Here is a 26,125-nt window from a genome sequence, read left to right on the forward strand (position 1 = left end):
GTACTATTGATTTGTTAGAGTTTTTTATATATTATACTATGCATTATACTGTAATACTAATATTACATATAAATGCAAATATATATATATATATATATATATATATATATATGTATGTATATGAGAGAGAGAGCACACAAATACATTATCCCACTCTGCATATTGTGTTTTTATTCTCTTAAAGGTGTTTTTGGTGAACAGTTCTTAATTTTAATAAAACTCAATTTAACATTTTTTCTCTTTATAGTTATCTCTTTTTGTGTTCCATTTAAGAAGTCTTTGCCTACTAAAAGATCATGAAAAGGTTCTTCTGTTTATTCTAAAATCTAAAAGCTTTACTATTTATCTTTCATATTTAGATCTGAATTCACAGAAAAATTGATTTTGTGTCTGCTGTGAGGTCAAAGTCAAAAGGCTTTTCCCTCCATGTGGATATCAAATTAACCCAAACACCATTTATTAAAAATGCATCATTTCCCCATTGTAGTACAGTGCTGCCTTTGGCATAAATTAAATGACCATATATATGTGGATCTTTTAAGGAATTTCTATTTTGTTGGGCATCTGTCTATTCTTGAGTCACACTAAGATTTTCTTTACCTTTGAACAAAAATACTAGCAGAAAAAACTAATACTAGGGTATCAATACTTTTTTTTCCATAGCTCTTAAAAATAAAGTCATATTTTGGGCTCTACCCGAGGAATTGGAGCATTTCAGAGTTACCCTTCAATATCTCCCCTTCATCTTCAGTAGGGCTGGGAGACAAGGAGAAGTCTAGACTGAAGGTAAAACCAAGGTTCTAGCCAAGAACCCTATTTAAGTCCCAGTGGAGGCTGCTCTCTCTTCAGGGAGTCATGTAGGAATGCTCTGCCTACTAAAATATCTCCTCTAAGAATCAGTGACAGAGGAAATGTACCAAATTCCCATTCTCACTTGTGGCACTTCTAGTAATAGTTGTGAGGTTATCATAAAATTAGTAATAACAATAACATGTCTTATCTTTTGTACATTTTATCATCAACAAAGAATCTGTTACAGCACTCAATCTTTTCCCAACACAATAAGAAAGTATTAATACTTGTATAGATGCCTAAGATTAAAGAAACATCAGCATGGGTAGTGAGTTAGCCAGGACTTTCACCTAGTCTTCGGGACTTTAAATGCAGTCTGGATTGCTAAGTGTTAAGACAGCTGGAGCGCTCGATTCTCAGAGAGAATGATGACCATGGGTCTGCCTTCAACAGGTACCTTCTGAAATGCCTCCCAACTGCATTTCCCACAGGGTTGGGAACAGTAGCCCCAAGATCTCAAGTTCAAAATGGGAGAAAGAGGAATTATAGAGGATCAGGGAGGGGAAGAGGAAGCTAAGATCAACTTAGCCCCTAGATCAGCTCAAGTCAACTGGACAAAGCCTTTCATCTCTTACCCAGAAAATAATTTTGCCATTAAAAGGGAGGCCAGGAAAATTATTTTTCTTAATGTTTTCTGTAAATTTTTAATGTTTTTATCAATGTTTTCAGTGAATCAAGTAGTGAGTAATTAGTACAGCCTTTGTGCCTACCTCTGTAAAATTAAGTTTAGGTAATTTACTCAATCACTTTAAACATAAGCAAAATGCTCACTAATTATCAGTAGAATTTTATCTTTGGTTGAGCCAAAGAAAAGGAACCCAAAGAAAAGAATGAGAGGATACCTACCATGAAGTTTAGGAAATATAATGAAGACAGACTAGAGAGCCTAGAAATAAACCCATCCATATACGGTCATTTAATCTATGACCATGGAAGCAAGAATTTACATTGGAGTAAAGATAGTCTATTTAATAAATGGTGCTGGGAAAATTGGACTGACACGTGCAAAAAAAATGAAAATGGACCACCTACTTACACCATACACGAGAACAAATTCAAAATGGATTAAAGATTTAAATGTAAGACCTGAAACCATAAAACTCCTAGAAGAAAACATAGGGAGTAAATTTGCAGACATTACCCTCAGTAATATTTTTACTGAGATATTCCCTCGGGCAAGAGAAATAAAAGAACAAATTAACATATGGGATTACATCAAACTTAAAAGTTTTTTAACAGCAAAGGAAATCATCATTAAAACAAAAAGGCAGCCTACTGAATGGGAGAAGATATTTGCCAATGATATATCTGATCAGGGGTTAATATCCAAAATTTATAAAACACTCATTCAACTCAACACCAAAAAAAAAACAACCCAATTAAAAAAATGGGCAGAGGATATGAAGAGGCATTTCTCTAAAGAGGACATACAGATGGCCAACAGGCATATGAAAAAATGTTCAACCTCACTAATCATTAGAGAAATGCAAATAAAAACCACAATGAGATACCACCTCACTCCGGTCAGAATGGCTATCATCAATAAATCAACAAACAACAAGTGCTGGTGAGGCTATGGAGAAAAGGGAACTTTGTGCACTGTTGGTGGGACTGCAGGTTGGTGCAGCCATTATGGAAATCAGTATGGAGGTATCTCAAAAAACTGGAAATGGAACTACCATATGACCCAGCAATTCCACTCTTGGGTATCTATCCAGAGAAACCCAAGACGCTAATTCAAAAAAATATATGCACCCCTATGTTTATTGCAGTGTATTCACAATAGCCAAGACTTGGAAACAACTGAAATGCCCATCAGTAGATGACTGGATTAAGAAACTGTGGTACATTTATACAATGGAGTATTACTCCGCTATAAAGAAGAATGAAATTGTACCATTTGCGATGATATGGATGGACCTAGAGACTATTATGTTAAGTGAAATGAGTCAGTTGGAGAAAGACAAATACCATATGATTTCACTTATATGTGGAATCTAAACAACTGAATGAATGAGCAAAGTAAACAGAAATGGTCTCAGAGATATAGAGGAAAAACTGATGGTTGCTAGTTGGGAGTGGGGTGGGGTTGAGAGAGAAGAGGAAGGGATTACACAGCATAAATAGTTAACTACAATATTGCCACAGGGATATGAAAGACAGTTGGAGGAATATAATTAATAATGTTGTAAATATTTTGTAGGATGTCAGATGGTCACATGTCTTGCTAGGGATACCGCATCATGGATGGGGTAGAGGCTTGATCTCTGCACTGTACACCTGAAGCTGATGTTATATAATACTGTATGTCAACTATAAGTGAATATATATACATATATGGTCTATATATACTCCACGTCCCATGACTATATATAGTCATGGGACGTGGAGTCAAGGGAATTGTAATAGATATGTATGATATTGGGGGGGAAGTGGGGCAGCAGATTGGGGGAGGAGGGTTGTCACTTCGAGGGGTAAAAAGTATAACTATTGTACTGTGTTGTACAGCTGAAACTAATTCTAAAAAATGTGTATTTTACAATAAAAAAAGAAATATAATGAAGATTTTAGTCTTGATTTAAGTAGCATGTCTTTTAACTCGATTTTGATTTTTATGTACATTTGTTGAATGCTTGTAGAGAGTTTTGCAATGTTCTAAGCACTGGTGGAGAATATGGTGGGAGAAGCTAATTAGCAAAGCAAAATAGTCTGTTCTAGAAAAGCTAGTGCTACACTCATTTTCCATATACTAGCATTAAGAAAAATCACCACTAGAAAATTCAGCTACTCTAAGGTCACTTACAGTTATTGTGGAGCCTTTCCCAGCTTTTACCCCCTCCTTCCTAAAAGTTTCTCCTCTTTAAAGTTCTACTTGCTTTTGCTGGTGAGATTTCAGAGTCCAAGCCTCTCATTGTACCAGTCCTCTATAAAGTCACTTTGTCAGGTTATATGGCATATTTGAGGTCAAAGCTTTTCTGAAATAATTTTACAGTGGGGAACAGAGATGACTCTTTTTCCCAAAGTCCAATTACTAATGCCAAAGCCATATGTGTCCACTAGAACTCTTTAGACAGCTTGCCATAAGCAAGGATGCTTACTTAATTCATGAACACATGAAAATCTGCACTCACAAAGGAGCAATAAATACCCCTGCTACAAAAGGGGGTGGTTCTGGGCAGACAGAATGGCGTCCTGGCACCTGCCAGCTCAAGACAGAACTGAAGCAGAGGTCAACCTCCATTCACAGCTGTGGTGGCTGCTTTGGACACTCCAGACCCCACTTGTGCTTGTGGGATTAATGGCAGGTGTTTTTCTTCTACTTGACAGAAATCCCACTCTTCTTTCTGAATTGGACCCTCTTCACTGCAAATATGGGTTGACTTTGAAGAAATAAAAATGTGGACTACCTTAGTAAACACAGATAGTATTTCAAAATTTTAGAGCCATGGTTCTTTTCTAAGTCAAAACATTACAAATTAAAGAATGGTTTCTTTGATTATTAACTTTGAAAATTAAAGCTGGGTCATTATTTAAGCTATTTTGTTTGTCTTTCGAGTAAAAGAAAAACTCACCGATATTAACTAAAGGATTGGCAGCAATACAAGTTAATGAAGTATTTGAATTGGAGTATTTTTCAACTGCATTTTGTTGCTTCCAACTATACCAACATACTTGCTGTGCAGGTTTCAGAATCAGTTGGTAACTATTTGAAGTAAAACTTTGTCACTAAAACATGATTCAGGTCAATAGAAAGCAAATATGGTAAAATTAGTGGTCATAAATAAGTGAATAGTGAGTCACAGTTTACATCAGGCTTCTTTTGGGATTCCGGTTCTTCTTGTCTGGTCTACTATGTTAGAGTCAGATCTTTTATAATGTTCACTTAAATAAACAAAAATATTTGAAATAATCTTTCAAATTAGTTTTACGTAACTAGATCTATTTATATAAATTTTCAAGGTGCCAATGAAGTTTTTATTATTAGTGTTATTACTCAGCAGTTGGAACATTTCTTTTAGAGTGTTGTTAAAGTATTATTAATTTACTACCAAAATATTTAAAAATTTCAGGGGCAAACTTCAAATTAGCCCCTATTCAAATAACTTGATGGTAACAATGTTTTTATTTGTACCAAGCTTTTAAAGTGGGTCTTGGCTTACCAATTTCAGTCTCCCAAAATCTGCTTCTATTCAAATAATTAAGATTTTAGCTTATTTTCCATGCTCGGTTATCTTTTTCAATTAAATGATAAACCCAAACTAAAAGCACAGTGAATAAGAGGCACAACAAAGGAGATTCAGGAAAATATTGGATTCATTCTGCATAAAAGTAATTGAAATTTGAAAGAGACAAATATATTCATAGGGACTGTATGTCCCAATAAAGGCCTTTAATTCACTACAACTATAACTTTTGCCTACTTTGAACTGGCAAAAGCTGAAGAGGGAATGACTTTTAAAAGATGGCAATCACGAAAATAAAATTAAATTCTGCTAGCGGTAGAAAAAAAAATGGAAAAGGAGCAAACTCTGAAAATTCTTGGCAGCCAGAGCCGCTGGAATAAGAATAGGGTTATGATTTCTATCCCAGAAACTTGTAGGCCATTTTTATTTTTGAAATATGACAAACCTTTTTCTGATTAATCTTTGCATTATTATAGAATTATGAGAACAAGCAAGTTTCATTTTATAAGCATTTATATGGCCAACTATTAGCCAGGCGACATGGACTGAGTCTGGAAGAGGGACACATAAATTTAATTATACAGTGGAATAAACACGGTGCTGTGGGAGTACAGAGAAGAAAGAAGGTAGGCGAGCTGGAGTGAAAAAGATGACATTGGAACTGGCTCTTGGAAGTTGGCCAGAGATAAGGGGGGCTGGGAAGGGGTGAAGCAGATCAGGCAGGAGGGGAGGGAACATAAATAAGTGCGAGAGGACCTCATGCTACCAGAGAAAGGTGAGGAGTTCAAGTGGTAAGAACACAGCCGTGCGGGAGTGGAGACGGGGAATAGCAGGAAAGAGATCTGGGAGGGCTGGCTAACAAAACCCAGGTCCCTGGGCTGGATTCTGTCATCAGTTTAACAAGGGAGCCGTGAGATCAAGTGTGATTGGTGGAACTTGGAGAACATGGAATGTTATTCTCCTTAGGAAGCTGTTGTAACCTTGGTCCAGGGAGACAGATGGTAAATATCTGAATTAACATCATGACAGTGGGAAAATAGGGAAAGTTCTAGATTCGGAAGACATGTCTGAGGGAGAACCGACAAGATCAGTTAACTGATTGGCCATGGGGGCCATGGGCAGATTATCAACATAGTTTAAGAAGTCCTACTCATTTGAAATCTCATAAGTTAGTGCACTTGCATAAAAGCGATGTCCTAAGTTGGTTCAACCCTGTTAAACACAGCAGCTCCATGGCCAAGTGAATCACATAGAGTTTTACATCTGGTTTTAGGGGTGTATTTCAAATCCAAACTGATTGTTGGCAGCTTTGGCTGACCTAATCAGAAATCGCTGAGAGAGAGAGAGACTCCTCTATCACCACTGTTGGGTAAAAGGAGCCCAGACGATGCCTGGTGGCCATACTTCACTGCTACGAGGCAGAGGCCCCCCTTCTTCTGTGTTAACTTAGGAATAAAGGACACCATTATTACATTTCCCTTCCTCCACTTTTTAGGCTGTCAACTGAATATGGGCTTACTATATTTTAAAACCACAATTTCCCTAGTCTTTTAAGGATACGGAAGACAGAGTCTGCTGCCCTGGCCATTCTCTATGGGCACAAGACAAACTCAGTGGTCATTGTGCATTTGATGTGTGTGTGCTCAGGCACTCCAACAGACATGGCTTTACTGATGTTCAGTCTCCCAGGGAGGAGGGACACAGGGAATGTCCAGTCTTCCTTGGTTCAAGTAGGATAGAAGCCTTAGTTCTTCTGATTCTAAGTCCTCTGCCTGCTCCCTGACGACGTCATTAACTTGGCCATTGTGCCAATGGGAGAGAGACTCTTAAGCCATACGTTCATGAAGAAATTGAATTTGGCACCACTGTTTTTAGCAGGTATCTGAAACTGCAGACAATCATATTGCAAATAGCATTAACAATGGAAAAATCTAGAGTTTACCTGAAAAATAGGGACCCTACCTATTTGTATGTGGATAAATTTACGTTACTGCTGAATAAAGTGTTTTATGCAGTCAGCACAGGTTCACCTCTAACTAAAATGTGAATGTGTTTTTCCAAGTATATTCGTCAACCTTGAATTTGTAGGTGTATAGTTTTCTGCTTTACTAGCACAATATATTTTTTGGGGAAATTTCTTCCTCAAATCACTATTTTTGTTTGTTTGTTTCTTTGTTTTATAGACATCCAGCTTGGCAAATAACTTCAGCTAGTAACTTGTAAATTTTAAACTTTTTATGGAAAACCTGATGTAAAAACGTAGAAGTTCCTATATATAAGTATAGATCAATGTGTCTCTCATATGTATGATATGGGGGGGGCAGTGGATAGGAGGAGTGGGGGTTGTCACTTTGTGAGGGGTGAAAAGGATAACTATTGCATTGTTTTGTACACCTGAAACTAATAATAATAATAAAAAGAGGCGTCTTTCTCTGTGTGTTTGTATATAATTTCTTTTTAAGTGCTTCAGAAAAAAAGTAAAAACATACAAAGTAAAAGTATAATTTGGAGGAATTTTAAAATAAAGTATACATAAAGTATCTTGGTGGTTAAGAATTCAAACTTTGGAGTCAAACAGATCCAGACTGAAATCCTGGTTATGATGACCTGTAGGATCTTTGGCAAGTTAATTAACTTCTGTGAGCCTCAAATTCTTTGTCTGTAAAATGGGGAAAACAATGCAAACTGTTTGGCTAAAATGAAACACTGTCCATGAAGCTGTTTGTAGAATGCCTGATCTACCAATGGAAGTGATTATTAAGTACACACTCAATATTTTGAATATGTTAATCATGGTAAACGAAATAAAATTTATCATATAGTTGACCTGAGTATGAAGAAAGTCAATATATTGATTTCCTAAAACCAGAAGGCAATGTGGTGAGAAATGTGTTACGTTGATGGTGAAAACATTGGGAGAATAGGCAGGTTTAATATAGTTTACCTCAATGTTCAGGAACTATTACCAAACAAAACAAAGCAAAACAAAAATTCTTCATTGCAGTTTTTCCCACATTACGTTAATGACTAAACAAGCTTAAACTTTAGGCCCTAGAACTCCCTAGTCCCCCCTCACATATAGTAGGTGCTCAATCAATTCTTGTTGAACTGAAACACCAGAAAGAAAAGAATGCAATAAAACTGTGTTCAAAGCAGCAACAAATAAAGAATTATACAAGAACCAGATTCAGTGTTGCTGCAGAAGAACTGTATTTATTAAAGCGTCAAACTCTGTTAAGCCAGGAAAGGGAATTATAGCTATAAACGGATTTATAGCTTCAGACTTTACACCTTTCATTTTGCATTGATGATTAAAAGAGATCAAGCGGAAAAGGAGCACATATAAACAGAAATCTAAAATACCAAAACCAGCCCCACTTATTGCAAAACTAATTTTTAGATCTATTGTTTTCTGGGCATTTTCTGTGGTGAGATCGTAACTGTAAGTTCTTTTGTGCTGTCAGTTTGAGTCCTGAACAAGGGACTATATGTGCCCATGATCAGTCTTAAATCATAAGCAGCTGCCATAAGGAAACAATTAATGGGGGGCTAGCACTAAAAGAAAATTTAGAAAAACCAAACATTAGAAAAGGACTCTCAAAAGTAAGACTGATGTAGCTCAATGGAGTTAAGGGCTTATAAACCAGCGGGAATCAGGGAAGCTCGCTCTGGCTTTCTTTTCTAACACAATACAAATTAAATACGGCAAAATTACCGCTCCTGTCAATCAAAACCAAGGGGGCCCTCCTTTCCTGCACCATTCCTTGCCTCTAAATGTTTTAAGGGATTGCTAAAACTCTTTTGTTTAACTTTGCATTTTTAACTTATTTCTAAGAGGTCAAATAAAATGAACTTCATGGTGAAAGACTTGGAATCCTAAACATTCCTTTTGTGGAAAGAAAGTATCAACTTGCTCTCTAAATGTCCACAGTAGCCCTATGAGTTTACAGCTAATGGTGTAAGCTATCCTACAATACTCTTAGTGTCCTCAATAGAATTCAAATGTATTCAGAGGCGTGTCCATCTTTAAACCTTGGGTTTAATTGATAATTGCCTATTTCAGCATGTTTCCCAAATACTGTCCCCGCATCATTTTGCACAGGCTCCCTAAAAAAAAAAAAAGCCTGGTGTGAAGATCAGTTTGCTTCTTTGCTTCATTTGTAGTTTCTTATAGAACCCTATTGGTTTTGTGAAGGGCAACTGAGCACAACACAGGGATGAGGGGAGGCTGTCTCTTTGAGTCGAAGAAGATGTGCAGCAGGAATGAAAAAAAAACCGACTCCCCGATGAGGCTAGGAGAGCCTGAATCCCAGGGTTTGTCGATGATGCTGGAGTTTCCAATGTAAATTAGAAGCCTAATCGCCCTCATTTTCAGCTGATGGCTAAAAAGATTAAAAGCTTTTAATGTAAGCTTCTGCGATCACCGTGCTCTCTGGTTCCAAATTTTTCTGTATCTTCACACTCTTCTCTCTTCGGGGTGAAGAGCACAATGTACCTGTCTCCTCCTCAGGCTTGCCCCGCTCCTCACTGTCCCTCGCACTTTTCCCTTCCACCATTACAGCCTTTGGATTCCTCCCCTTGGTCTCCACACATGGTCATTCACCCTCTCGCAAAGTCAGGGGGGAGGACCTCTGTCTACTCCCTCATTGTAAAATCCTACCTTATTCTTACTATTTCTACCAAATTTCCCTAAATAATAGATTGGTCATGGAAAGAACGGAAATTGGACTTGAGGAAAGAGAGAGGAGGTAGCAGTGTAGACATCATATTTTTACAGTCTGGTTTTGGGAAAGATAAAGTAACAAGAGCTGAAATACATATTGGTCTTGGGGCGTTTCTTTCCCTGAGGAGGAAAAAAGCTCAGCTATGGGAAGGGAAACTGCTGAGCCTGTCCTCAGGGCCTGGAAAGGAGTTGTTACCCTGAGCTAAACTAAAACTAAATAAACGGGAGCTTTGGGGAGAAAGGGTTGATAAAGTTCATAAATGTCAGGATTGCCCAAATTTGTGTCTAAACCTTTTGTCTTTTCACTTCACTGCCTTCATCAGCTATCAAATAAACCCTCAAGGCTTTAACTATTACCTGACTTATGTTCTAAATTCTTTTCCAGGCTGCAATCCTGCATTCCCAACTGCTCACCAGATGTCTCAGCTAAGATATGCCATCATCAGCTCAACTCAACATTCTCAGACCAAGCTTCTCGATTTCTGTTTCAAGCCAATCATGACTCCAGACTTCCCTATTTTTGTTAAACAGACCACTACTCTTCCATGCCTAAACACTCGGTGTTCTGTTCAGTTCAATAAATGGACTCTATTGCCAAGTCCTACATATTTCATTCTCCATAACATCCACTAAATCCATCTTTTCATGTTTGTTGCTGGCACCCTTGTTCATGGAAAACTGGACTGGTCTACACGCCTCTCCTGGTCTCTCTTTATGCCATTCTATACACTTTTGTCAGATTATGTTTTCAAAAGCACATTTCTGAACATATTCCTTAGCTCAAAAACCATCAAGGGCCCATTTGTAATCCATAATGAAAAAATTGTTATAGGAAACAATCCTCCTTGGATGCGAAAGCTGTGAGGTGACAGGTGTAGGAAATCCAGGCAATTCCACTTGACCTGCTGATTAACCAAATACTATGTGTCTCTTGATATGGTGAATTAGGATAGAACACACCTTTATAAAGAGAGCCTTCCTGAAAACTGAACCAGAGCCTAGTCAAACCTCTAAATGGAACTCACAGTTTATAAGAAACACTGAAGATAGGGCAACAAGCTAATGAGAAAGTCACTAGACCAGTTCAGAATATGGGGCATTATATATATATATATATATATATATATATATATATATATATATATATATATATATATATATGAAGAATGTCTTGGAAAAACTGATGTCATGAAAAAATAAAAAGAGGAGAAAGACAACTATAGAGTGAAAGAGACTAAAGAATTATAGCAATGAAATGCCCAGTGTGAGTTTGGGTCTTGATTCACATGAACCATCTGTAAAGAGGCATTTTTGAGATAGTGAAATTTGCATATGATTGGGTATGATGATATTGAGGAATTATTGTTAATGTTATTAGGGTTGATAATGAAATGATGGTTATGTTTTAGAAAGGCCCTATGGGTGAGAGATTCATATTTCAGTACTTGCAGATGCAATGACATGATATCTTGGTTTCACTTTTAAGCACACCAGCAAAAAACAAAACAGAATAAGTGAAGGAAAGGGATACAGAACACAAGATTAGCCATCGATAATTCTTGAAGCTGGGTGATGGGTCTAGGACAGTTTATGGAAGTATTTTCTCTTCCTTTTGAGAATGTTTGAAAATTTCCCAAAGAAGTAGTTATATAATTTAAAAATTTATCTTAGATTTATCTTCAGATTCCTACCAAATAAAGTGTTAACTTCTGCCTATGTCCAAAGTCCGCTAAATCTGCTCCTACCTTTCCTTTTCTGCATTATGCCTCCCCCCATCCCTGCCCCAATTCCCCATGAGGATCTTCTCTGCCAGTCCGCGTTGAACACCAGCTATTCTCAGAATGCCCCTCATCTTGTCACGCTCTGTATCTTTATCTCATTCTTTCTGCTGAATAAACATCATCACTTATCATTCTACTTGGAATAATTACAGCCCACCTTTCTTGAAACATGTTATCTGGAAATCCAAGCAATGAAGTGCATTGGGGAAAAAAATAAACATAGCAGAAATTTGAGTTTCTGAAAGAAATGTTAGTCCTTGCAGCAAAAGTCCCATCTCCACCTCCTCTACAATCTCACTACCATTATAGCCAGTCATGGATGGCTCATCTCATTGACCTTGCTTTCTTAACTTTACCTGACCCTCTTTCGGATATGTTCTTGCCCTATATTTGAACTCCTAAAGCACTTGTGACTCTTTTATAAAACTTAGCTCACCCCGCTAGGTATAACATTTATGTTTCCACATTAAACTACCAGGGCCCTTAAGCACAGAAAGAGAGGTATACGGGGAAATGTAACAACCATGACTCTGGAAGCTTAGATATGTACCACATGACCTGGGCATATCACTTAACCTCTCTGAGCCTTGATTTCTACATCTATAAGATGGAACAAACAATAATCACTTCATGCAGAAGTTGTAGGAAGTAGTTAAAAGAACACATGGTCATCCACAAATATTATTTCCCTTCTCCTCTTCTCTAATTCAAATGTGTAGCCTTGTAAAGGTACAAGTAAGTATCTAACTTACTTACTGTAAGTAGATACAGTAAGTATCTAACAAATATATTAGCAGATTTTCTGCAACAGAGGTCTTTAACAAGATATCAGGGCAAAAATTAGCATTCCCCGAACAGCCTGTTGACAATCAGGAAGTCACAGGTATCTGTATGTCCACTCATTCCAATGAACGCTCATGAGGATATATTTGACTTCAGCTAGAAACTGTGCCTTTGGGGTCACTACAGGTTCTCATTTGTTGACGCATGACTCCAGATCACAAAAGTTAAGACTAACAGCAAAATGAATACAACAACTTTACACAGTTCTTGAAGATGAAATGAGATCTCTCCAATGAAAGATTTTCTTCCTCACGTCTCAAACACAGGCAGATATTTTTGACTCCTGTCTCCCTCCTGCCTGTGACTCCAAACTTTTAGAAAGATTATTCTATTTCACTCTCAGCACATTTTCAATACCGAGTCACTCCTAAAGCCATGGTAATACTGCTTTAACAATCAACAGGTTACTAAAGTTACTAAATGACTCCTAATTGCAAACCCATTGACAATAGTTCACATGGCTGGTCACTCCTCTTTCAGCGTCTCTGGCAGTGCCTTTTTGTGGGTCTTTTATTGTCTGATGGGCTTTTCCTCTTCTGTACTTCATAATGAACCCTTCCCCCACCATGACTTCTCTTCCCCTCTACACATTCTACACACTCTCTCTGGGCATCTCACTCACTGCCACAGTTCCAGCTACTACTTAATGTACTCCATACCCAGCAGTGGCTTCTCTCTAGGATGGCATCTGCTGTCCACTCTACATTTCTTCCTGGATCCATTGCATCTCAGATCAAAATACCCACCACTAAGACTGGCTAGTGGGTTTTTTGGGTTTTTTGTTTGTTTTTGTAGTAAATTTATGCACTTCATTCAATGTTCTCATGGCCCAAATTGGGACTTTGTATGAATTAGATAAGCAGGCTTTCCTCCAGGCAGATGCAGCCTTATGCCAGGGCTCAGAGCTTGGTAAGTGAAGTAGGAGCTGGATTTCAGACTGTCCCTGCCCCTTGCCTGAGCGGCCTTGTGCAGTGCACAACCTGCACAAATGTAAATGGCGACCCTAAGTTTACTGCAAGGAGCAACATTTCTTACAGAAACTCAAAATCCCACTATGTTTGTTATTGTCCAAATAACTCCATAGTTCAGGTTCTCAGGTAAGAGGGTTCAAGGAAGGTGTGCCATAATTATTCAAAGCAAAATAATAACTGATATTTATTCAATGATGTCAACTGAGGATGCATTACCTTTGATTAATCTTCAACTCTACACTTTTTTTTAAAGAACAGACAGATATTTTATTTTTATTTTTCCTACCCATCCCCCACACTCTTCCCCTTTGGCAGCCATCAGCTTGCTATGGGTCTGTTTCTGTTTTGTTTTGTTTGTTCATTTGTTTTGCTTTTCAGATTCCACATATAAGTGAAATCATATGGTATTTGTCTTTCTATGACTGACTTATTTCACTTAGCATAATACCCTCTAGGTTCATCCATGTTGTCACAAATGGCAAGATTTCACTGTTTTTTATTGCTTCACTGTGTGTGTGTGTGTGCATGCATGTATACCATGGGTGCCATAAAAATGTATACAAACAGACACTTTTGTCAGCGTTGCCCAAGCAGTAGTTCACTATAATCAGAAGTGTCTGGATGCTGATGGTAACTACTTTGAGCACCTCTTGTAATTGCAGAAGTCAAACGTGACTTGTATTCATCTTTTGTATCAGCATATATCGAGTATTACAATTTTAATACAGTTTTTTCTTAAATTGTGTATACATTTTTTGGCACCCTGTGTGTGTGTGTGTGTGTGTGTGTGTGTGTGTGTGTGTGTGTGTGTATCTCCCATCTTCATTTATCGATGGACACATAGGTTGCTTCCATATCTTGGCTATTATAAATAATGCTGCAATGAGTAGAGAGGTGTACATATCTTTTTGAATTAGTGTTTTGAATTTCTTCAGAAAAATACCCAGAAGTGGTATTGGTGGGTTGTATGGCAGCTCTATTTTTTATTTTTTGAGAAATTTCCATACTGTTTTCCACAGTGGCTGCACCCATCTACAATCCCATCAAGAGTTTACAAGAGTATCTTTTTCTTCACATCCTCACAAAAACAAGATAATTGTTAATTTTTTTATGATAGCCATTCTGGCAAGTGTGAGAATATTAACATTTTATATATTTGGTATGTGGTTAATATCCAAAATATATAAGAAACTCATACAACTTAACACCAAAAAAATAAACAATCCAATTAAAAAATGGGCAGAGGACCTGAGTAGACATTTCTCCAAAGAGGACATACAGATGGTAAACAGACATATGAAAAGATGCTCAACGTCACTAATCATCAGGGAATACAAATCAATTCCATATATTTTTTATAAAAAATATATTTACGGAATGTGAATCACTATGATAGATTCTGCCTGATCTAAGATCTTAAATAATTAACACTGAATATGCTGACCATTTGAAAATAAATCTTAAGTGTAAAGAATCACTTCAGGTTTATTAGCTTAGGGAGATAGTACAATCTCCTGTAGTCATTATTTAAACGAAGTTTAAATGTGGCCTACCAAAAAAAGAGAAGAGAGGGAATAAAATGTTTCTGGAGCTATCATTTTACCTACTATCTTATATTATAGCATTCCTCCATTTTAATCTTCATATGATCCAAGAAATACATTCTATATGAAAAATGTGGTATCAATTGAATATGACGGAGATATTTAATAAGAAAATACATTTAGTCTATTAAGAATTTTGGTTATGGCCGGCCGAGTGGCGCGTTAGTTAAGAGCTGGCTTGGGATGCCAGAGGGCTCTGGTTCGGATCCCACATGGAGGCCAGTGACACTGCCCTCTGCAACTAAGATGGTGAACAACAGCTCAGCCTGGAGCTGGGCTGCCATGAGTCTCCAGTGATGGCATAGGCTGCAGTGGGGCTGCCACAGGCTACTGTGTGTAGCCAGCAGCCAGCATGAGCAGCCAGCAACCGCAGTGAGCGGCTGTCCAGAAGCCAGCAACTGATCTGTCTTGCCTGGGAAGAGCGCAGCGATGGTGCCAACTTGGGCCAGTGAAGCAATGTCCTCCACAACTAGACTGAAGAACAAAAGGACAGCAACTTGTCTGTTCCCCTTCCCCCCAATTCCCCAGTGCTGCTCCCATCCCCCAATTCCCCAATAAAAATCTTAAAAAAAAAAAAAAAGAATTTTGGTTGTTGGGAGCCAGCTGCGCCTCAGTGTCTGACATGGCCAAGCGCACTGCTATTGTGACAAATCCTGAAGCTCTGACTGAGAAACAGATACTGCTTTATATCTTAGAAGATTTAAATTCCCCTTTGGGGTATTTAATGCCCCCCAGTGGGACAAAGATCTTACACCCCTTCTGATAGATATATCACAATAATTCTATTTTATACACTAAAGGCAATTTTAGTCACACTAGTAGTCTCTTAGTAAAGGTCAAAGTACACACCCTATAAATCTTAAGATCCTGCTTAGCTAATAGTGTTTAGGATAATTGTTGAGTAGACATAGTCACTATAGGTAAAAGGATTAGCCTTAGTCACATAGTCACTGTAGGTAAAAAGGATTAAAACACAGTTACTGATGAGATAATGGTCAACTATAAAAAGGGGCATGCTGTAGAATAAAGTGAGACACTTCTCTTCTTGAAAAAGCGTTCCTGTGTCTCTGTGCATTTTTTCCTTTTTCCTCGCTGATTCCGCCTCCACCTGAGGGAACCCCTGGACCTTGCGGGAGCTGGTCTCCTGCATTTGGCTATGATATCGAAATTACCAAAGGAACCCATGAAAACGCATATTGAAATTATATATACATATATAATATACTTGAGAACATTTATAAATAAAAATTTTAAGTTTAAAACATTTCAAGCTGAATTAATTTTACTTCGCTGAAGAACAATATTTCTAACTAAAACTTTCGCTGTCTTTAGAAAGAATCAGACACTTACAAATGTGCACATAAATGTTTGTTATGCACAGAGAGTCCTATACTATAACCATATCTAACAGTGATAATCACTTTTCATGAATTTCTTAACTTGAAGATTGAACTACCAATCCTAAACCTCTATATGCTTTGTGGCCGTCCTTCTGTTGGACATTTATCCACCAGATGAAGTACCACTTAAGGGGAACATGCCTTTATGGCTCAGCCTCTGTGTGAGCACTTCAGTGAGAAGGTTTGTGCATAAGTAGGCCTCTAATAATAACACATGTGTCATACACTGTTCTAAGTGCTTCACTGAGTCATGCATTAAATCAAACCAACCATCCTTACTTTACATTGAAAAACTGAAGGAAAAAACTAACTTGCTGAAGTTATACAGTTCGTAAGTCATACACCAAGATTTAAACCCACGCCTGCCCATGAAGCCACCCCTTAACCTTATTCAATGTATTCCATATGCTGCCTTAAAAAGAGACTGCTAAAAGCTGATATGCTCAGTTGCTTCAGTCATTTCATCATCAAATGACTATTATCTTTAAATTTGAATTGTTAAATGTATGTATTTATTCAACAAAAATTTATTGTGCTTTTTCTATATATCAACACTGTATAAAGAAATTGAGACACAAAAAGGAGTAAGAAGTTCAGGGAATACTAAAAGCTTCCACATATGCAAATCAACATTGGATTAACTTAATCATTCATGAAAAGCTATGTGTTATTCACCTTTATTCTGACAGAATTAAAAGGGATATATTTGATAGAAAACAAAGCATAAAGCTGGCAATAAAAGTTTTTCAATTAATTTCAGGTGAAAAAAACTAAGCTAAAATTAAACTTTGAGAATGATGTTATATACCATTTCAATACAAAAATGAGCATGTAAAAATAAAATATATGGATTCTAAAACAACAAATAAGCTGTTATGCTATGCATACTCTTAAAGATATAAGCTATTTGGAGCGCAATGGTATCTTTCATATAATATTAACCATTTACTTAACAAAATATCCCCCAAATTTTAAATATTTACTTAATAAAATACCCTCCAAATTTTAAGTGTTAAGACTTTAATAATCATTCTTATTATCTAAACACTACATAAAAAATAGATAATGGAAAATGATAATTATCAAATCTAGCATGATTAACGAATACAAGTTCAATATGACAGTACTATTATATAGTGAGCAACATAAAGACTTACACACACACACACACACACACACACACACTTTCTAAATTTATTGGCGTATGTAGCTGTCCTCCCCTTGCCCCCAAGTCAGACTATATGGATCGGAAAAAGATTGTACTGGAACACAAACATGAAATATGGGAATTGCTAAAGTGTTAGGTTAGAAGGATCTTAGTATATAATTAAAAACATATGAATAGAAAGTTAAATACTGCCCCAAAATATCAGAAATAATTCCTTACAAGGCACACACAGCTTGATTTTTGTAAATTTTAGTAAAATGTTGTGAAATGGCAATGACAATGTCAGAACAACAACAAAAAAGCAAAAAGGGTTTTGGAGGAAAAATAGGCAAAGTGACATCTTCTACTTTTTTTCAAGTGCATCTAAAAAAATACAAGTGGAAGCCACACGCCTCCATGTGCAGTTGCCTGATGGTATTTGCTTGTGGTTTTCTCTTACATTTTTTTCTCACTAAGTAATACAGAATTACAACATGCATGCCGCTTTGGTACTCCTAATTCCTGAGGGAATTAGACCTCCTTCATGTACACGTGCAACTCCAAAGGTGAGTTATGAGGAGGACTTTTAAATTCTAAACATTTTGTGCAAAATAAATGTCCTTGATATGGAAGGGGTATCTATACTTAATACAATGCTTCTACTCTTTCATTATCCTCTATTGAATATATTGATGGAGTAATTTTAGGTGAAAAAAATGTATGTTTCTAAAGTATATGAGATGGAATTCTGAGAAGGTTTGTTTAAAAAAACAACAAAAACAATAACTAGTTTCCAGTTTTTATTAAATTATTTATTAGTGGGATAATTATTGTTTAAGCAATGTGGCATCAAACACAACCACTTTGAACTACTTTCTATTACTGTCTTGATTGTTAAAAATCAGTCAAGCCTTGAATCCTACAAATAAATTGTTACAAAATTAAATAATACATCATAAGTATGGTCCTGAGTTAATTTTATCTGTTTATTTTTACCAAAATTAATATCACTATAAATTAACTATGAAATGAAAGGAAACAAAGTTATCCAAAGTCTCCAAATCATATGTAAGTGAAATATTAAAATTGATAAAGTTCAGTAAAATCTCAGAGCTTAGGACCTTTAGAGACCTGTTTTAAATGGCATTATTGATGATACATGGTATTTCTGAGTGGGGTATTTAGAATTAAGAGAAGCTGAGAGTTTTCTCTCTTCTTCAGCTTCCTTTTCCTTAAGCTCTTGTATATACCACTCACAATTCAGTAACATTTGTTTACTATGTACAAGGAACTAAGTGAAGTGTTGTAAACGATATTAAAGATGAAAGAAGACATAGATCCCATTCTTAAAGATCATAAAAGCTAGTAGTAATAAGGGGAGAAAAGACATTTATCAATAACTATAATAGGCAGAGGAAAAGGGAAAGGAGGGAATTATTATAGACTGAGTGCATGCTATGTACTAGATACCAAGTTAGAAGTTATGTATATACATTATTTTAATCTTCACACCATCTGTTGAGATAAGACATCATTATCTCTGCTTTACAGAGAGGAAAATGAGACTCAGAGTAATTGAGTAAGTTGCCCAAGATCACAAAGCTTATTAGTGGAAGAGCTAGGATTTCAATTATGATCTGTCTGTCTTTGCTGTCTCTGCTCTTCTATTCTAAGTTTAAAGTAATATAAAAAGCTGTACAGATAAAGTGCTGTGGGGTTCAACAAAAGAGAGAAATTACATTCATCTAAGGAAGAGTAAATATATCTCGATGGAAGAAGTGGCATGTAAGTTTGAAAGGTGATTATATTTGGATGTGTGGAAACTGAGAGTATCTAGGGATTGGGAGGAAAGTAGTTCTAGAGAAAAGACTATTAGAAGAAAAGGCAAATGAAGAAAAACAGATTTGAAGAATAAAAGGAAATGGTTTGATTTGGTTTGAAAGAAGCTTAGTGTCCAGAAAGAGCATTAATGAAAAATTAGCAGGTGATTTGGGCCAGAAAAACAGGCCAAATCAAAGGATTTGAATCTCAGGCAAGGAACTAGATTTTATTCCACTCTAAATGGTAATCACATTGAGACTCAAAGCTTTGGGGTCAGAAGAATGACATAATCAGAACCATGACAGAAAACCTTTATCTGGTAGACACATATAGGATGATATCAGTTGATGTTACAGTCAATCCCAACCATTCAATGTCTTCACCATAGAGACAGGAAAAAGTGAAATGCTCTTTCCTGACTCACCTCCCTTGTAGCAATGACTGAGCAGACAGCAAGTATGTCATCACAGTGTGCAGAATGGCAATGGGGAAGTCAGAGTAAAAAAAACAACAAAAAACAAAACAATGTAAAATCCTATCAGGTGGGCAGTGAGCCCAGGGATTTAATTGTTCTGGCAGCCATTAGCAAGGTCATGCAGAGCACGAGAACCATGACTCTAAGACCTGAGAGAGGGAAGGAAAAGGAAGATCTGGGAGGAAGAGAGTAACACAGCAAGGGAAGGCAGGAGTGGGGATTCAGGAAAGGCCTCAGTTACGAGAATAACAGTGCCTGGATCTGGGCAGTAACCCAGTTATTAGAGCTAAGGCAGGGGCCCAGGACCACACTTAGAGCAATGGCATTGATACTGGGGCACCTGCATGCTGGGAAAAGTCCTCCTTAAATGCCTCATGTTTAAGGTCCCCACTGCCCTTGGGGATTGCCCAAATATAGGGTACAGCTAGCAGGCGCAGTGAGTCACTCTCAGATGGTTGGGACTGAGGATTGACAGGACTTCCACACTCTACTTGACTATTAATACTAAAAGAACTATCAAAAGAACAGAGGTTGAGTCTGTCTTGTTCACCACAATTTCACAGCCTCATCATTGTGCCATGTGTAGTAGGGGCTAAATACTGGAGTCATTAAATTGAATTATATTAACATGAATTAATGAACAAATACCAGGGTGACTTTTATTTCGATAGATGTTTGCCCCTCCCCCAAAAGATTCTTATTACCTCTAGTTTGAAATACAAATGCTCATCTGTCCTTTTTCTATTTTTCTTTCCTTCTTTCTTCCCTTACTTACTCTCTGCTATCACTTATTATTTTTTCTTTTCACTCAACCATTTTTTCAAGTCTCTGTAACACTATTTACTCTCTCCCTTCCCTTTCCTCTCTAAGAATTTGATTTCCTTTGTTTCAGCAGATTCATAGCTACATCCTCTCCATTCATTTCCCTGCCTCTTTCCCCATCTTAACCACAGCTGCTCCATTTGCCTTTTTTTTCTTTCTAATACCCTTTCACCATCTCATTTCCCTTGTCAAGAACCATTTTCTCACCCATTTAAGTAAATGCAAGGACTCATCTCTCTTCCTTGAGGCCTATTTTCGTATTCAGTTTCACACGATCACTGTCACAGGGTTCACTGTCATTTAGCTTTCCAGTCTTCGCAATTGTTTAAAAGTCTAAGCTAAACCCATCTAAGCCGTCTTTAACTTTAGGAAGATGATCAGTAGAACTCCCTGAATAATACACACTTTCCCTTTTTATCATTGATCTGTAAAACAAAACCTTATTATTCTGGAAGTCCTTACTCAAGGAGTGTGATAGAGAAGAAGCAAAATTGCGTTTTCCCCTCTAAGGAAGAGTTTGTACTGTATAATAAATAATACTGTGAATAAGATGATGCGGGGATGTTCACGCTATGCAAGAAAACTCTCGCTGACATAAACATGTGCACGTGAATAATGAGTTGCTAATTATAATTCTGTCCAAATCTTTTAATAAACTTGAAAGGATGTGCAGCCTCCCAACGCAAACATTTACAACTTTTTTTAGAAGTTAGTTGTCTGGAAATCCGATTGTATGTTCCCACAGAAATCATAATATAAATACAGTTTATTTTCCCAGCCCAATCCACATAAGCCTATTCCTAACGTACCTAAAAAAAATTCTTATTGTACGACACAAACAGTATTGATAATACTCTGTCAATGGAAAATCCATTGAAAGTTGGCATTGGAATTTTAGAAATGTATCTCTCACTCACAACATTACCCAGTCACAGGGAGTGTGGATTTTCAACAGAGTAAGTAGTCTAGCTAAGGGTTGTCCCTGGGTGACATGGTTATGACTCAGGGGAGGGGTGGAAAACTTGGGTTTGAGGACTAAGGTATCTATCTTGTTTGGAGAAAGCTTGTTTAGGTGGCAAACTGACTACTTCCTTTTCCTCCCTTAACTAGTTGCAAAAGTGGGTGGGGAGAGAAGGTAAAGAGAAAGTTTTGCAGTTTCTGTGCCCTTTGCTTTCCCCACAGTTAACAATATATGCTAAAAAGACAGACGCAGGGACACAGGAGGAGCAGGATCAGGAGGAAAGGGATGTAGATAAAGTCATTATGTTGAATCTTATATATATAGATAAATAACAAAAAATAAGTTCTCAAGAGTTTTAACTCCGAAATCTTATAAAGTCAGGGAAACGGAAAAAGTGGACATTTTAAGAAAAATGTGGATAATAAGTCACCAAAAAGATAAAGAAAAAACAAAACAAGGAAGGCATACCTCAAATTATAAGTTCTTGTTATTATATACATTGTATGTGAATGAAATCAATTTTAGTGACCCAAATAAATTATGGATATTTTAGGAGAAATTTGATCAAATAAAAGAAAGCTTTCAATCATTTAAGAAGGTATTATAATTTCCTAATTTAGGTTTTAAATGTACATTGTTTGCTTTTTCTCTGTATGTACCTTATGGGTCTTTATGTATGTATTTAATGGATAGCTTATGTAAATTTACTCAAGGACAAAGTGGATTCATGGTAAGGTGTTAATGTAAAATATAATTGTATAAAATACTATAACTGCTGCACCTATTGATAATCACATCTACTACATAGTTCATTTCTAAGTGTTCATATTTTTAGATAGATAAAATTTGTTCTTCGAGTTAAAAGCCTATTTAAAGCCCACTTTTCATTGTAAAAAATTTCAAGAGCAGATTAGGAGCTGGGAAAGTAATGCATTACAATAGGAACAAAGAAAATTAAAATTATAGATGAAAAGAAGTCTATATACAAAAATTCATGTGCGATTTATAAAAATCTCAGAGCAAAGTTATTAATCAAGTACTAAATGAAGAACATTAACAATTATTTCATTTACAATCTAAAAATGAAAGCTTTTTCTAAAAAATATTATAATGATACAGACATAAGAGGTAGGACAGACTTTTTCTTGGGGACATAGCAACAAAACTGCCTATTTTTCTTGCCTTGGAAAGACAATGTAAGGGTATTTCATGGCTTTGCATTTCCCCTTATCTTTATCCTTCCTGAATCCAATGCTTTCCTTGGGCTGTGATGTGAGGAAGACATTTTGAATGAAATGATCATGTGATTAGAGTGTCCATCAAAGTCAAACTGGTAGCCAAAATGAAGGAAAACCAGACTTGGTCACGATTTGAAAATGCCACTCCTATCCTCCTTGAAAGTTTCCAAAAAATTTAAGTATAGGCAGTTAGATAGACTTTATTTTTCTGAAGAGCTATAGTAAATACAAGACGTGATATGAAGGTATTCTGAAGCGTCATGATATACTTTCAAATCTTGGCTAGAATGATCCAGAATGTTCCTTGTTCTGTCCATTCTTGGCTTCCTGTCCTGGTTTATCACTTTTCTTCTACTCATTGACTGTGGCTGTACACTCAAGATTTATTATGACCATGTTCTTCTTTTTACAGTTATTCTCTATAACATCTCATTAACTACTATGCTTTTAATGCTGTCTTTTTGTCCAATTTCCAAATCTTTCTATCCATATCTTAATGTTCCACTCTGTTTTGTCTGTAGGACATTTGCCTTTGGATGTTGTAGCAGATGTAGGTGTCAACACACACTACCGCCTCCTTCCAAGATAGTGTTAGAATACAGGCCCCATATGTCCCTGCAGCTTCCTGCATTCCTCTAGCAGCTGCAGCGAGCTAGACTTTCTGGGTACAAATCAGAAGTGCCAGCGAGTTAACACCCAGGCACGACTCTCAACAATGAAGGATGGGAAATTAGTGGATAAATACAACAATTTCCCTGCCCCTCAGTGGGACGATTCTGAGGCAAGCTCTACACACTCTCTTACAGGTTCTTCGGCAGGATGGACCCCCAGTTATCCACAGCAGTACCCTGTTCATTAATACATCCATTTTTTGGTTTTCTTGCCCATCCTGTGTCATTTTCCTATTCCCTCACAGTGCTTCCTGGGATCGTCTCCCAAATAAACTACTTATGCCCAAATCCTTATCTTAAGAACTGCTTTGGGGTAGGGGGAGGTGACGCAGGCTAAGACAGAGGTCCTATTAAAACTTAAAATATGTTGAAGATTATCATCTTCTCTCAAAACCAACACTCCAATGGCTTTTATCATCTGTTATCTCACCTTCTCTTCTCTTCTCTTGAGAGCTACAGGGGTATGAGGGTTTTAGAGACAAACGACTTCTGCTCCCAGTTTTATGGTGTCACCCCAGGTGAGTTATTTATCTGTTCTGACTATATATATACTTTGCAGGGCTATTGTAATATAAAATTTAAAAAAGCACGCAAAGCACCTTTTACTTTGTCTTCATCCCATTATAATGTGGCAGTTTCAAATTTAGTGAATAAGCTACAACTTTCTCCTGTAGGCATTTTCTTTCAAATAACTGCCTTGAGCCAAGAATATAAGAAAATCACAAATAATGAGAGTATTCTCTGATATGAATATAAATTAATTACATGTCAACCTTTTTCTTATGAGTATAGTATGGAAAAGACTCCTCTACTGAAGCACATGGAGTTTTTTGTTTGTTTTGTTAGACATCCTTAATATACAGAGCTCATAAAAACTATAAATAATATTCTCATGATCTAGTATGATAATTAAAATAACACACAATTTATGATATTGACGAACAAAAACGTCATGAAAAATTATTTATGAAACAATCTAGGACAGAAATAGTGTTCAGTATATCAAGGGAAAAGAGACATAAGGGGAACTCAAGAAATAATTACATTATTTACAGGTATTATGGCATTAAAGGTAAAACATTAATAATGGCATTTCCATCTCTATAGCTTTCTATGGATTACAATAAGTGTTAATACTTAATTTGTTGTTTCTTTACTGACTCTTCATTTCTGACAACTCCCTTCATTTTTACTTTCATCTTTATACACATTCCTCCCCTTCCTAAAATTTCCCTTTTTTCTTCAATATGATTTAAGCTTCGAAAGATTTTTTTGTTGACTGTATTCACATTTAATTATAAATCATGTCTTCAGCAGTTGGTTTATATTAAAAACGGAGAACGAATTCAATATCTATCTATAATGAATCAAGAGTACCTGGTAGGATCACAGTCTACACAATCAAGAGTCTGTGTGGATTTCCAATGACATTATTAGTACATGATTAATCAGTATCTAATGTGAACCAGTTCATACCCGACATCTACTAAGTCATTTTGTCTTAACATTAAAGTCCCATGGCTCTGTTTCATATGAGTTAAGAGTTTTGCTTTATATGATAGTACATTGTTAAACTTGCCATCTGGTCCAACAGCTGACGTGGCTCATCCAACCCTGAAGAGGCCCCAAGGCTTTTACTCCTGGGAAATATTTGGTCTACTGTGTGGTGGCATGATTACTGATGCATAGCTTTTTTAAAATATCATTTGAAAAGAGTTACAGTGAAACCTGCACACTGGGAAAACCCTAAATTGGAATTCATTTGTTAGAAAAGAGTTCACTTACCTGAGGACCAGTCTGACCCTGAAATTGAAAGAAAAGAAAAAAAGGGAAACAGTTACAAAATTGTTTTCCTAAGTAAACATTTTCGCTACTAAAACTTAAACTACAATAGTTCTGAAAATCCTTTCAAAAAATTTCCGAAGGTAACAATTACCTAACCACTGACAAATTTCACTTTGTGGTTTAGAAAAAATCCTATTATATCTTAGCATCTTAATATTTTTACTCTATGGTATTTATGTCAAATCTTAATGTTATGGTCTGTTACATATAGCTCCCAAATGACTCAAGGGTTTTAGTATGCTCTAGAATTAAATTGGAGAAAGAGAAGGCAAAAGGTCAAGTATACCTCACATGATCATAATGAATGGGTTAGTGAAAGGGCAGGTCTGCTAGCACAGACCATTTCTATGAGCTACAAATTCAAAGACAGCACAGAGTTAAGAAAAAAAGAGGCAGATACTGTAGTTTTAGAACTCACTGAGTCTTTGAATTTCTCATTGTTTCAATAATACTTAGTTGATTTTTAAAAAATAAACATCTACCTCTTACTCTGCATAACCCAACCAAAGGGTATTTTTTTAAAATATGAGAGGTCTTTGGCTCAATTAACGTGCATCATAACTCCTCGCACAGTTAATACATTATGTAACCTCTGGCCAATCTAATTCATTTTGAATGTCACTTTCTTGTTGTTTAAGCTGGTAAAAATCTCAAAGTAGCAGAATTTGCAACTGCTTCTCACTAAGAGAAAAATCACCTGTGAATAAAAGTATTGATTACCTATCACCTTAAAATCTCCAGTTGGGTTTACTGTCAGATGAGATGAAAGAAAAAGTTCACACTGAGT

General features: G+C 36.5%; 1 protein-coding gene across 21 annotated transcripts in view; it reads right to left on the bottom strand.

The window, feature by feature from the left end:
• COL25A1 (collagen type XXV alpha 1 chain) overlaps positions 1 to 26,125 on the bottom strand; it is a 469,048-nt gene that overhangs the window by 154,233 nt on the left and 288,690 nt on the right. For 20 of the 21 annotated variants that reach the window (XR_002123213.1, XR_002123212.1, XM_019636067.1 and 17 more), the window contains exon 5: positions 25,279 to 25,296. The exons of the other annotated variant lie outside the window; for it this stretch is intronic. Coding sequence is in view for 18 of the 20 variants with exons in the window: in XM_019636067.1 (XP_019491612.1) it covers positions 25,279 to 25,296 (18 nt within the window). In the remaining 2 variants the exon portion in view is untranslated. The remainder of the gene's footprint in view (positions 1 to 25,278; positions 25,297 to 26,125) is intronic. 21 annotated transcript variants of the gene reach the window in all.

This window comes from Hipposideros armiger, unplaced genomic scaffold, assembly GCF_001890085.2.
Source record: "Hipposideros armiger isolate ML-2016 unplaced genomic scaffold, ASM189008v1 scaffold_26, whole genome shotgun sequence".
In the NCBI taxonomy this organism is placed as follows: Eukaryota; Metazoa; Chordata; class Mammalia; order Chiroptera; family Hipposideridae; genus Hipposideros; species Hipposideros armiger.